This window comes from Apteryx mantelli, chromosome 1 (assembly GCF_036417845.1).
Source record: "Apteryx mantelli isolate bAptMan1 chromosome 1, bAptMan1.hap1, whole genome shotgun sequence".
Classification (NCBI taxonomy): domain Eukaryota; kingdom Metazoa; phylum Chordata; class Aves; order Apterygiformes; family Apterygidae; genus Apteryx; species Apteryx mantelli.
The window spans coordinates 26,384,468-26,399,546 of NC_089978.1; the positions used below are offsets into that span (position 1 = coordinate 26,384,468).

Consider the following 15,079-nt stretch of genomic DNA (forward strand, 5'->3'; position numbering starts at 1 on the left):
CTCTCTATTTCATTTTTTTCTTGTAAGATGAACAGTGGCACAACAGTATATTTTTGGAAGCATGAGTTGATCTGAATTAAATGAAGATCTGAGTCAGTTTGACGCTGGCCGCCTTAAGCATCCTGTCTCTCCAACTGGGTCATCGCACGTCAGCACTGTGACCTGAACTAATCCGTTTTGAAGTCTTGGACCTTTTCAGTAAAGAAAGTTATTGTTCATCCTTCCCTGTTCTATGTGAAAGTCGAAAAGGCTTCCCTGTTCCCAGCAAATGCCAGTCACTAGTACAAGCAAACCTTTCTGGGGGATTGCAGAAGTATGCTCGTCCCTGCTGCCACCGTTGTGTCAGTCCCCACTCAGTTCTGAGGAAGAGGCAGAGCATTCCCCTGGGGTGAAGTCCTGATCTGGTCTAAATTAGTGGGAGACTTGGAATGGATTTCGAATTTCACTCTTGTATTTACGTGTGATCTGATAAAACATTGTTGATACTACAGCAGGGTAAGAGCTTTGCTGTACAGTTTTCATGCTAGATAGATCTTTCCCAAACTAGTGGCTCTGCTTTCCAAAGTCAATAGTACGTGCTTGAGAAAGGATTGCACAGCTGGGGCTCTGTGTTTGATTGCTTGTCTACACATACCACACTGGCGGCTACATAGTTAAAAGTGACAAAATAAAATAGATTCCTGTGAGGGTGTGATTAGAAATGCAAACATTGCAAGGAGGAGGAGGGGGAAGGCAAACAGCTGGCAGAAATAGTTGCAGTGCATATTTTCAGGCTTCCTGGAAGAAAGCACACTCTTTAGAGTCTGAGGAGGACTTTCCGTTCCAGGATCAGTGTTTTGTGACTCGCTAGATTCAATGCGCAGGCAGGATGGGGCCATTCATCTCACCTCATTTTTCTATCTAAAGCCTGTTAAAAGTCTGAGCTAGCCATTGAGGCTCTCTTGATAGTGAACAGAGAGAATTAGGAACTTCCAGGAGATGATTTGTATCTTCTGTCCTAGGGCTCTGTCTTAGGATGGGGTGTATCACTCTTGGGATGTTGCTAAACTCTGTAACTGGTCTGTCGAGTATTCAACTATAATAGTCATAATGTTAATCTGGTAAGAAATCCCTCTGTAAGAAGGCAATTTGTGTTGTATATTATAGGATCGGAAGTTGGGTTTTATGGTGTATTTATACTTTGAGCTGTGACTTAAGTTAGAATTGTAGGATTAATTTTGAGAAACATTGTTTTTTTAAGGTACAGAAGGTTACCTTATTTTTTTAATTAACAATTTTAAAGTCCTGACTGGGTACATGAATATGAGAACTGAAACAGAAAAGGGGCTGAAACAGCAAAGTCAATTTCAAAATTAATAGGTACTTTTTAGCTTAATTTTTTTAGTCCAACATTTGCAAGATGAGCATCAAACAAAGTTGAGTGTTGACAAGGAGACCAACTTCCAGTATTTGAACTTCTGCTTTCTCCTTTGCCTCTTCTTATGTTTCAGTTCACAAGATGTCGCACCAGCAGACCTAGACATTGCCTGTAATTAAACACACTTCAGTAGGGTGTTTGATACATCTCCAAATAAATGTTGTGACTGCAGATTTTGAGGGATATTATGGTATTTGAGCATACACAAGTCCCAATAATCTGTGTGGGTCCTGCTGTTATTATATTACAGGGTAGTTATTTCCATGCTATCATTTCTGAGTTAACTGACAGAAATTAGCCCTGTGAGACTATAAAGTTGTGACCCATCTTTGTGTTTGTTAAACTGCTGTACACAGACTTTTGATTCATCCATAAAATATATCTATAACAGTTTCAGAGAAATGTTCCTTTTAAATTGTACCACTTAATGATATGTTTATGTAGGCTAATATGTATTGCACAAAATGGAGGAGTTAAAGCTTTACATTTACAGTAGTTCTCTGAAATTAGTTTAATGCTGTGTTGACATGCAAATAATATGGTATCATCATCCATGTCCTGTTTAGGCTTTGTATCCTTTGGTAACATGCCTGCTTTGTGTCAGTCAGAAGCAATTCTTTTTAAACAGATGGCATGTTTTCCTCAACAACTGCCTCTCCAATCTCAAGGTTAGTATCTTCTGGTTTTAATACTGTATTAAAACTTCATTAATATCTAGTACACAGTGTGCACTATTGATCTATTGTAAATCCATTTTAGGTGATTGTGCTGGATTATTGATATGATCTGATTCCATCCATAATTTTATTCCCTGACACTACAAATTGTTTAGCTATACAGGTTTTGTCAATAACAAAAAAAGTATTCTTCTACCTAGTTTGAATTTCTCCTGTTTTTCTTAATTGAACCAAGCCTGAGTCAAACAGCTGCACAACAGACAAGATTATCGACAAAAGTTGGTAGCTTGAGTGACAACCAAAACTGAACCAATGTTAACTTGTCTTTTTTTCCACAAAGGCATTCTCAAACAGAGCACCTGCTGCTCCTTTATCAAAATGTGGCTAGTTGCAACACACTGATTCCAGTGCCTCTTTCTGTCTAAGTTTCATTTAAAAAACCCTCTAAAACTAAACTGAGTACTTGAAGTTCTTTTTCTTCCATGTATCCATCCTTATTCCTTTACCATTTGCCAGATCTTTGAAGTTCAGGACTGTCTTTGCAATACAATCTGTGTTTCCTGACTAGCACATAGTGTTCAATACCTGTGTGCTAGTTATGGCTACTATTTTCCCATATTTCTTTCACTCGTGCAAAAACTAACATCCCATTCTGCACCCACGCTTAAGGTGGATCTGTACAAAAGGATGGCCCATGTCTACCCAAAAAGGCCATTATGAGCAGAGCACTGAGGTGGCTGGCTCAAAGCAAGAGCCTCTGGACTGCCACTTGATGGCCCTGTGGTTTGGAGGCCTCCACAAAAGCCACAGGTAGAAGGTGCAGCCCCTGTCTCAGCTCAGAGGCAAACTGTGGAGCAGATCTGTTATCCAAAGTTTGAAACAGAAAACTGCCTAAGACCAAAGAGACCCAAAGCCAGAGTCTTGTGCTCATTTAAAAGTTTCCAAAAAGAAACAGCAATCCAGATAATCCAGTTCAGTCCAGTGGATCCCAGATGCCACATTAATTAAACCACTTAAGCATGCACACATCGATTTTTGTCCTTTCATTTTTGAATGTGAGCACTACATAATTTATTTTTAATTTATGTTTTTCATACCGAGTCTCCACCATAGAGCAACAGCTTTTGCATTGACAGAATTAATTGAAGATGAGGTTTTCTTTTCAGAGTCAAATTGAGTTGGTTTCAAATAGAGATTTTGAATCATAACACATTTAATTTATACTAAAATTGTATTTAGGGTTTTTGCTAACTTAAATAATATTAGAAAAGGTAGGTCAGATGCGTAAGCATCCCACAGCTTCAGAAATGGTTTATTGAGGAGCTGTGAGGCTATATCCTTTTGTCATTTCATTACAAAAACTATAAACCTTTGCATCCATTAAGAGTGAATATGCAGAACTTCCTCTCTAATTTGTGCTTGAAGTTTATTCTTACATTATGTGTTTCTTCTAGAATAAAGACCCCAAAATGGCTCGAGTTGCACTGGAATCTCTGTATAGACTACTATGGGTTTACATGATCAGAATTAAATGTGAAAGCAACACAGCTACCCAAAGGTAAGGTGCTATATTTGTAATGATAATCAGGCCTTGTAGACTGGATGTTGCTAGTGAAGACATGGTAATGTAGTAATGAAATAAAATAATTCAGTCAAATTTTAACAAACTAACAGGACAAAATGCCATGTTATCTTTTCATTTCAAAGAAAATATATGCTAGACTTTCTAAATGGGAAGGATTTCTAACATATGTTTCCAATAATTGAATAAGGTCCACCTGCTAATATCACTGCAATGACCAGAAATGTGCCTGATGCTTTTTTCCTTCTTTTACAGTCGACTTATTACTATTGTCACAACACTTTTCCCAAAAGGGTCCCGTGGTGTTGTGCCAAGAGATATGCCTCTTAACATCTTTGTGAAGATAATACAGTTTATTGCACAGGTATGCGAGATTCATGTGTATGCATTTCCAAATAATGAATAATTTGTTTTCCTAATAACAAATTAATGAATAAATAAACTTCTTTTATGTTACATTTTGCAACTGCATTGTCAGTATCTAGGCAAGGATAAAATTAAGTATCGAGTTGTTGCAATCTTCTTTGACGAACAGTTTTTGATTACTTTCATTCTACTGAAAATAAATAAAAATGTTTCCAGATCAACTCAAGTGCACTTTTTTGTCAGTTTTTGGAACTGCCAACAAGTTAGAAAATACATTTGTTGCCTGTCTCTGACTGTGGTTAAAGCTAAAAATAATGAGCCATATTTTGTCATGATACTGGAATCAGTCATACTATATATGACAGTGAAGTTGTACTGTTTTTAAAACAGTAACTCAGAAGAAAACCAAGTTCAGCGTGTAATTGACACACTTAGTTTTCACCAGTACAAAGGGGAATTGCTAAAATAAACTCTTCTTCAGTGCTGGAAATTTCATCTCTTTTATTACTTCAATTCAGAAAACATTCCCACTGAGCAGAAGCACTTAAGCACATACTTAAAGATAAAGTCTCTGAATAGGAATGAATTCAACAGATGCTTAAATTCTTCCCTGAACTGCGCCATCTGTGGATAAGCTTCTTTTATATGAAATAATGTGTTAGTAACGTAATTGCCATAGTTTAAATGAAATAATTAAAAGCCTTATTTCCAAAATGGCTCATTTTCTATTTAAATAATATGAATTAAGTAGCCAGAATTTCAGAATTTGTCAACATACAGCAGTGTTGAAAGCTTAGATCTGATAATATGTTCTGCATACTTCTGAAAATCTGGTTTTCCACACATTTAAATAAATCCTGATTAAACTGTTTTTCAATATTATATTGCCTTAAAGAAAATAAGTGGCAAAAATGATCAGTACAATGATTTGCAATATTTTTTCTGTTTTAGGAACGTTTAGATTTTGCAATGAAAGAAATTATCTTTGACTTTCTTTGTGTTGGAAAACCAGCAAAAGCTTTCAGTCTCAACCCTGAGGTATGACGTGCATCTGCGGGGTTTTTTTGAGCTTGTATATATTGTATTGTGTGATGTTTGCTTTCTGCTTACATTCTGAGTATGCTTTTACCTTTATCCAGTTTTAAGGCAAAATCTTGAACTTGATTTATTGGTAAAATAAATCTGTGGACTTTGATCTGTGTCACATTGTAGATTCTTGTCTCACGTTTTCTCAGTGAAGATTACCAAATGTGAAGTAGTGCAAATGCATAAAATGAAAAGGAAAAGACAGAGATAAATAAAACTATGGACCACACTATCTCCTTATCACTCTGCTGTCGATATGTGTAATGCCTTAACCCATTTTAAATAGAAAAATAAATTTCTTTAACAATCTCAACTTTTTTCAAAATATACTTTTACTGAAAAAGAATTAAAGATGACAAAAAAGAAAAAATTCTGGTAAACTAAGTTTTACCACTTTGACCGTGTAAATGACCACTAGTTTTAGTGTCATATGAGTCAGCTTTCTAGTGCTTTCACCAGAGAAAACAACTATCAGAAATATGAGAAACTGTAAAAAAAACAAGAAAACAATAAAAAAAATTTGAGATTGTCTCATAAAATATGTCCATATTAATCTTGAAGTATTATGCAGTCATATCCATTCACTAGGATGTTAAAAATAGAACAGATTGCCTTATTTGTAAAAATTCTATTTTATACAGAATCACAGAATCACAGAATGGTTGAGGTTGGAAGGGACCTCTGGAGATCATCTAGTCCAACCCCCCTGCTCAAGCAGGGTCACCTAGAGCACGTTGCACAGGATCGCATCCAGGCGGGTTTTGAATATCTCCAGAGAAGGAGACTCCACAACCTCTCTGGGCAACCTGGTCCAGTGCTCTGTCACCCTCTCACAGGAAAGAAGTTTTTCCTCATGTTCAGATGGAACTTCCTGTGTTTCAGTTTGTGCCCGTTGCCTCTTGTCCTGTCGCTGGGCACCACTGAAAAGAGTCTGGTCCCATCCTCTTGACACCCTCCCTTCAGATACTTGTACACGTTAATAAGATCTCCTCTCAGCCTTCTCTTCTCCAGGCTAAACAGGCCCAGCTCTCCCAGTCTTTCCTCATAAGAGAGATGCTCCAGTCCCCTAATCATCTTTGTAGCCCTTCGCTGGACTTGCTCCAGTAGTGCCACATGCCTCTTGTACTGGGGAGCCCAGAACTGGACGCAGTACTCCAGATGTGGCCTCACCAGGGCTGAGGAGAGGGGGAGGATCACCTCCCTCGACCTGCTGGCAACACTCTTCCTGATGCACCCCAGGATGCCATTGGCCTTCTTGGCCACAAGGGCACATTGCTGCCTCATGCTTAATTTCATGTCCACCTGCACTCCAGGTCCTTCTCCACAGAGCTGCTTTCCAGCAGGTCAACCCCCAACCTGTACTGGTGCATGGGGTTATTCCTCCCCAGGTGCAGGACCCTGCACTTCCCTTTGTTGAACTTCATGAGGTTCCTCTCCGCCCACCTCTCCAGCCTGTCCAGGTCTCTCTGAATGGCAGCACAGCCCTCTGGCGTATCACCACTCCTCCCAGTTTTGTATTGTTGGCAAACTTGCTGAGGGTGCACTCTGTCCCTTCATCCAGGTCATTGATGAAGAAGTCGAACAAGACTGGACCCAGTACTGACCCCTGGGGGACACCGCTAGCTACAGGCCTCCAACTAGACTCTGTGCCACTGATCACAACCCTCTGAGCTCTGCCATTCAGCCACTTCTCAATCCACCTCACTGTCCACTCATCTAGCCCACACTTCCTGAGCTTGTCTATGAGGATGTTATGGGAGACAGTGTCAAAAGCCTTGCTGAAGTCAAGGCACACAACATCCACTGCTCTCCCCTCATCTACCCAGCCAGTCATTCCATCATAGAAGGCTATCAGATTGGTTAGGCATGATTTCCCCTTGGTGAAGCCATGCTGACTACTCCTGATCACCTTCTTTTCCTCCACATGCTTGGAGATGGCTTCCAGGATGAGCTGCTCCATCACCTTTCCAGGGATGGAAGTGAGGCTGACTGGCCTGTAGTTCCCTGGGTTCTCCTTCTTGCCCTTTTTGAAGACCAGGGTGACATTGGCTTTCTTCCAGTCCTCAGGCACCTCTCCTGTTCTCCATGACCTTTCAAAGATGATGGAGAGTGGCTTAGCAATAACATCCGCCAGCACCCTCAGCACTCGTGGGTGCATCCCATCAGGTCCCATGGATTTATGGGTATCAAGTTTGCCTAAATGATCTCTAACCCGATCCTCCTCGACCAAGGGAAAGTCTTCCTTTCTCCAGACTTTCTCTCTTGCCTCCAGGGTCTGGGGTTCCTGAGGCCTGGCCTGAGCAGTAAAGACTGAAGCAAAGGCGGCATTCAGTAACTCTGCCTTCTCTGCATCCTTCGTCACCAGGGCACCCACCCCATTCGGCAAAGGGCCCACATTTTCCCTAGTCTTCCTCTTGCTGCTGATGTATTTGAAGAAGCCCTTCTTGTTGTCCTTGACATCTCTAGCCAGATTTAATTCCAAATGGGCCTTAGCCTTCCTCATCACATCCCTGCATACTCTGACAACGTTCCTATATTCCTCCCAAGTGGCCTGTCCCCCTTTCCACTTTCTGAGTACTTCCTCCTTCTGGTTGAGTTTTGCCAGGAGCTCCTTGCTCATCCATGCAGGTCTCCTGCCCCCTTTGCTTGACTTCTTACTCATTGGTATGCACCATTCTTGAGCTTGGTGGAAGTGATGTTTGCATATTAACCAGCTCTCTTGGACCCCCCTTCCTTCTAGGGCCCTCACCCATGGGATTCCTCCAAGTAGGTCCCTGAAGAGGCCAAAGTTTGCTCTCCTGAAGTCCAGGGTTGCAATCCTACTTATTGCCCTGCCTCCTCCTCACAGGATCCTGAACTCCTCTTCACAGAATCACAGAATCACAGAATGGTTGAGGTTGGAAGCGACCTCTGGAGATCATCTAGTCTAACCCCCCTGCTCAAGCAGGGTCACCTAGAGCACGTTGCACAGGATCGCATCCAGGCGGGTTTTGAATATCTCCAGAGAAGGAGACTCCACCACCTCTCTGGGCAACCTGTTCCAGTGCTCTGTCACCCTCACAGTAAACAAGTTTTTCCTCATGTTCAGATGGAACTTCCTGTGTTTCAGTTTGTGCCTGTTGCCTCACGTCCTGTCACAGGGCACCACTGAAAAGAGTCTGGTCCCATCCTCTTGACACCTTCCCTTCAGATACTTGTACACGTTGATAAGATCTCCTCTCAGCCTTCTCTTCTCCAGGCTAAACAGGCCCAGCTCTCTCAGTCTTCCTCCCATCCATCCCCCTCACTGACAGGATTGAGGAGAAGATGACCTGGACTCCCAGACCCTTGACCACCATCCCCAGAGCTCTGAAATCCTGCTTGATGGTTTCCAATTTTCCTCTGGTATCATTAGTGCCCACATGGAAGAGCAGCAGAGGGTAATAGTCCAAAGCGTGGACAAGCCTTGGCAGTCTTTGTATGACATCTCGTATACGAGCCCCTGGCAGGCAACAAACCTCTCTAGACAAGAGGTCAGGTTGGCAGATTAGGTGCCTCTGTCCCCTGCAGCAGGGAGTCCCCCACAACAATCACTCGCCGCTTCTTCCGGGTGTTCCTGCGTGGCACAGATCTATTGGCCCAGTTGCTTCCCTTGAAGCCGTGCCTGGCTCCTCCTCAGCCTGGAGGGCTCTAAACCTGTTACTCAATTGCAAGTCTTCAGGAGGAGTAGGAGCCTTTCTCCTCCTACAAGAAGCAACCAGTTTCCAGCCTTCTTCTACAGTGTTACGATGTACCGTTTCACACGGTACAGAGCCCTCCGGCAGCTCCACTGCTGTGGGGGCTTGGGAATTCTGGAGCTGTATGGTCTCCAAGAATACCCTATCTCTTGCTCATCTTCTTGGATGCTACACAGCCTACTGACTTCCTCCCGTAACTGCTCTACCTGACAACACAACTCGTCAACAGCAGCATACCTTCTGCAGGAGAGCTGATTGTCAGCCCAAAAAACAACAAAAAATACTAAAAACAACAAAATATTTGGAAAAGTGGATTAAATTTCTTATTGCCAAAATGAGTAAAAATAAAAGGCTTTATTCAACAGCACAATGAAAAAAGAAACACAGTTTTTGAGCCGGCAGCCCTCACCAAGTTCTAGGGCAGATTCACCTGCGGTATTGATTGAGGAAGGCCCTGCTGTCCTGTAAAGCTCCTTGTATATTAACATTAGATGAAGCAGAGCTTGCAGGGAATGGACATAGTAATTCTTTGCTTCTTGATGAATTTGAAGTTTTATTCTGTTTTTCAAAAACAATTGAAGTTCAAGGACAATGAAATAGTAGGGCTTTTTTTGGATGCACCTAGGCTTTAGCACTCTACAAAAAATACCCATAATCTAGTAAATCTATCTCCAATAGGCCATCAGTAGGACAGCCTCTCAATTTTCGGAATACACTACTGGGATATAGGAAACTTTTTTGTTACTTAATTTTAGCACAAAGTTTGGGCTTTTTCCTCTGAAGACATTCAGTTCACTTGGCCTCATCTTCCTGATGTTTTTGCTTTGCAGTTTTGGTACTAAGCACCATTCCAGATTTTTTGCATAGCATGGTCAAACTTGTGGCTTTTTGAAACAATTATTGATCTTTTTTCTTAATGACCATTTACAAAATTTGGGCTTAGCTCAAGGCCTGGTTAAGACATATTATTAAACTCCAGTTCAAACAAGCCTGGAGAGGCAAATCCACATATTTTATCCTGTAGATAAAAAGACAATGTTCTCATGAAAATACTTAGAAATAAAGCTTTGAGGGGGAAAGGCACTGTTCATGGTGCAGATATGAATTCAGAAGTCCTTTTGGGGGCATTTTTATATAATATTTCAGACTAGATCCATGTCACCAAATACAGAAAAAATGCGGGCAAGTGCACACTCAAAATTTCAATGTGTTTTAGGCATATGAGTAGGATATGATTATTTGATTATAATACTCATTCATCTTCTGAACTTTACAGAGAATGAATATTGGTCTGAGAGCTTTCTTGGTAATTGCTGATAGCTTGCAGCAGAAAGATGGTGAACCTCCAATGCCAGTGACTGGAGCTGTCCTGCCCTCTGGAAACACTCTCAGAGTGAAGAAAACATATTTGAGCAAAACTCTTACAGAAGAGGAAGCTAAAATGATAGGTCAGTAAGAGAATCATCTATTACTAAGACAAGAATGAATGTGAAAGATTCTTCAGTACCTGATCAGAATAATTTAATATCGCTAAGTATTTAATTGATTTTGTTTATTGTAAAAATTTACTTTACTGTGTATTTTAATGAAAAACATTTATATTGCCAAATACTTTTTTCCCATTTTTTTCTTACTGGAAATTATTTTCAGGAAAAATACTCAGATACAAAAGTAGTGGCAACCCCATGTTCAGTGGGGTTAAGTTAGTATACAGAGTTAAGCATTTGCTTCTTTTAGTGCTGAGTATCTGTGTTTGTTTATAAATATTCATCTTTTCTAGCAACTTAGAAACAGTGCCTGTGCTCAGAACATGTACTGGATTCCTTTTGTATCCCCATTTTAATTGTAGCGAGTAACTCTCATACCAGTGAAACATTCAAATTGGCAAAAACTTTTAAATCTAAAATCAAGCTTTATTGAAATGCCTCAGTTAAAAGCACATTACCTGAGGCTTCCTACATGGTCAATGTAGGGAGAGAATCCCATGCTGAGGGAAAACAGCTTCGGTATCATGCACTCAGTGAAGGTGCCTATTTTCACTGGCTATAAAGGAAATAGAGACAATTTGATTACTCAGAAGTTGTGTGAATGAAACAAGGTCTATGTATTTCTATACCAGTGACAAAGACCTGTGTTGTACTGTTGCTACATCACTGTAGTAATATCAAGAAGATACAGAAATGTAAGACCCAGTCCAACAGAAATATACAACAGATACAGTATTTAATGCTGTCATTAATTCAGTTCGTTTCAGTTACTCCTGATGATAGTAAGAACTGCATTTGATAATAGATGTTTGCAGTATTGAATTCTTACATTTTATTATTAATTTCTTTTGAGGTCAGTTTGAAGTTTAAGCTTACATTGTCTTTATCAAATAGGAAGAAAAAATGACTAGAGAAAAGCTGATTAAAAATACGTTGTTCAGTGTTAGTATCAAAAATTTCACTTAGAATTCTTTGAAAATTGTACCATTTGAGTAAGGAAAAAGTTAATTAATTCAAGTTTTATTTTTAAAATATTTGATTTCCATCTGCCAATGTAAAGCTGTGTAAGTCTAATATTGTATTTCACATAAAATGTGCAACATTTTAGAACTTTTCTCCAGGAAAAAAAAAAGTGTGTATCAACTGGGTTACTCTTAGAATACAACAGATTTGGTTTTAGGAGGGCGGGATATTCCATCTCTGAATCAGAGAATCATTACTAGGGAAATAGGTTATACCATGCGTAAAGCATATCTTATTTTAATTCATGCAGCACAACCTGATTAAGCAGCTTTCTTCTTTGAAACGTGTCTATAAAATGTCCCAAATTATATAAAAATGCATATTATTGCAGGTATGTCATTATATTATTCTCAAGTAAGAAAAGCTGTGGACAACATACTCAGACATCTTGACAAGGAAGTGGGGCGGTGCATGATGCTAACCAACATACAGATGCTTAACAAAGAACCTGAGGACATGATCACGTGAGTGCTAAAGAACAGTAAATTCCTTGTGTTATTGAGACATAATTTCAGAACTTTTTCGTTATTTCTGTTTATCTTGAGTCATCAAAGAAACCGCAAATAACAGGAACACTTAGCTTATGTATATGTTGAAGACCTCTCAAACTGTGTGTGACAAGTTGGGTGTACTTGTCTGCATGTTGCAATGTTTGGGATTCCGCCAACTCCCTCGATGTAGTCAAGATTTTATGTGAATCTTAGGAACATGTAGATGGCAGAGGAAATCGAAAGCCTAGAGTGGAAAGCCTATTATCAGCTTATGCTGAGAACACTGCTTCAGGGCACCATTGCATTACTGAACTTCAAAACAAATGGAACAAAATCTGTAAATCCCAGTTAAATAATCTTTCAAATTTTCTATCACTATTCATGCCTGTAATCAAAATCAAATCTTCATTAAAAACCCAAATCATTTGTGATAATGGGCTCACATTTCAGAAGTGCCCACTGGAGCATAATCAAACCAGAATGCTTTTCAAGCAGTATTCAGCAGCAGTGTTTTCCTACTCCCATCCAAAATGATTAATGAAGGAAATTTTCTGGAGAGAAACCTCTGGTGAGGTGGATTTCTGGCAGTCCTGAGAGAGGCAGAGACATCATTCACGGAGAGATGCACCTAGTGTAGAGACCCCAACTGCTAGGAGACCTAGCATAGCTTTCCTGTAAGAGGGGTAGACATGGTAGTTGTGTTTCAGGAAAAGCAGCCCTTGGAAAAGAGTAAGAAAGAGGTGTAAAGAAAAGGGATATGGACTGTTTGAGACCTTTTTTTTATACACTGTCAGAAAAAATGGGCAACTTGCTGGAAAAAAGTGAATGGTAGACAGATTTGACTGGCCAAATTCAGCTGCAGCTGATGTAACCTTTGTGTTTTAATGCCTTTTGTCTCCCTTGCTTGTTGCTGTGACTGTCTAGAGGAGATTGTAAGCTCTTCATGTTTTTAGTTTTGTCTTACATAATTTATATTAAATGCCAATATTACTATTTAGAAATATTTCATATTTTTTCCTATAAAGCTATCCAGAATACTACTCAATACTCACAGCCATTTTTCATGAATTTTGAGGTTATTCAGATTTTCTAGAAAAAAAATGAGTTTTGAAATTCACATTTTATTTCCAAAGATAATTGCATAGTGAGACCCTGAGCACTTAGACAAGAAGTGTACCTGATCTTAACTGTAAATGTCCTTTCCATGATTTCTCATCATCAGCCTAAGTGCTGCTTATTTTTAGAAGTAGTGAAAAAGTAGAGTTGTGAAATTTAAGTTTCAGGAAGTCTTATGCTTTGGTAATGTTTGTTAGAGACACATAGATTGTAAGGTTGGAAGATCTCAGCACATAAGTTACTGTATTTTTGTCTTGCATGTTATATCCAGATGAGCTGTAACATGTACACTTGAAAGGGAAAACACATTAGAATACATTTTTACTTATTCTTCCAAGGAAAAAAATAAAAACTGAGATGCTTAATTATCAGTCTTAATCCAAAATCATGCCAACTCATGAATAACATCATTAGCTGTTACCTATCAACTTTTTAAATAACCTTTTTTAAAACTGCATTGTATATGATAACTAGAAAAACTTTTATGGTTTTTATGTAATTGCTCAATTTATTCACAGAACTTTGTGCTTCCCTGGAGTTACATATTTTATTTTGAGTTCTTACTGGTTTTAACACATAGATACAACACTACATTTGCCTATGCTTTAAAGTTATGACTTTAATAATATTTTATATAGTTAATGTTATCCTATAAGCTAAATATTTTAATGATACTTTTACTAACAAATAAAATATAGATCAGGAGGAAGTAGCTAGGCAATGAATAGTCATAAACTTTTAAAGTATACAGATTCTGGAATTTTCTTTGGCAGTTTTAGATGTACTTCTGTATTTAATGACTGATCTAATAAACATTTATGGTTGATGTAGTAAACGTTCCTCTGAAGAGTCTTACTGAAATCCTGACTAATGAGTGTCCTTTGCATCATCCAGTGGGCTGTGAATTTCAATACTGGTTGTAATTGGATTCCAGTATACAGTTAGAATATTTCCTAACATACAGTCTGTTCTTAAAAGTACTTCAAAGATTTTGCTGACAATATCCATCTGAAATCTCATACTACCAGTATGGAAACACAGGCTTCCAGCTGAGGGCAGCTGCCAGCACCTGCATCCAGACATTGTGCCGGATCCTGAGGCAGCCAGAGATCGCTGCAGCGCCCTGCGAGGCACCCCTTAGCGGACACTTCACGTGGCGGGGCTGGGAGCTCCGATAAGATGGGAGCTTGAGCCTCGGATTTGGATCTTCCCCTGCTAGTCTTCTGAGCAGCTGATAAGGCACAAAACACCCACGGATTTTATATTTATAAATAATTACTCATTTGCCTTTGTAACAGTTTACTCTCAGACTACTCTTTTTACTTGCCTTCATGTTAAATGCACAAACTGTTTACCCTTCCCAGGGACTGGTAATAAGGAATTGAGTGCCAATGCAGTTTCTAATACGGGGTTTCCATATTTTGCTTAGAAACTCTGCAAAGTTCACTTTCCACTAGAACTTCTGCAAAGTTCGCTTTCAGCAAGAAAGAATCATCTGATTTTCTACAGATAATAAATAGATAGCATTTTGCTTTTACAACCATAAAAATATATTTCTCAGTAGTTATTAATGCAACTAATATTTGCATTAGTGATGATAGTTCAAAGGGATTTATTTAAAACCAAATTCTCAGATGAGATGTCATGTTTTACTCTTTTCCAGGTCAATTGATCACTCATTTTTTCAGAAATCCTGTACTTTAGAAAACAGGATAAATGTACAATCAGTTAGAGATAACTCATTATGAAAACAGTTTCTCCTTATTGTACAATTTAAGTCAATAGATTAAAATCATGTAATCATATTGTATTATTAATATAATACATATGCAAGCTGGTAAGTATATAAGGATGCTCTGAGAAAAAATAGTATTCAAGTAAAGCCATAAAACTGCTGTTAATCTTTGAATTAAGTAAGCCTAGTGTCCGTTTATGCCTTTTCTGTTATTTCAATGTATAGGTTGGAATTGTGAGATACCTTATAATTTATTTTAGACTTGTGAGATGATAGAACATTCAGGCTTTCTTTGTGACTGAACACAAAAGTAAGCTATGCAAATGCAATTTCCTTTGTTGAGTGGAGAGGCACAATAATGTAGTAAGCAGGGCATTGGATTG

General features: G+C 39.0%; 1 protein-coding gene across 1 annotated transcript in view; it reads left to right on the plus strand.

The window, feature by feature from the left end:
* The window catches only part of FRY (FRY microtubule binding protein), a 183,894-nt gene that overhangs the window by 66,901 nt on the left and 101,914 nt on the right, over positions 1-15,079 (plus strand). Inside the window, exons 11-16 of the mRNA XM_013962114.2 lie at positions 1,984-2,085; positions 3,549-3,652; positions 3,932-4,040; positions 4,994-5,080; positions 10,121-10,292; positions 11,686-11,818. Of these exons, the coding sequence (XP_013817568.1) occupies positions 1,984-2,085; positions 3,549-3,652; positions 3,932-4,040; positions 4,994-5,080; positions 10,121-10,292; positions 11,686-11,818 (707 nt within the window). The remainder of the gene's footprint in view (positions 1-1,983; positions 2,086-3,548; positions 3,653-3,931; positions 4,041-4,993; positions 5,081-10,120; positions 10,293-11,685; positions 11,819-15,079) is intronic.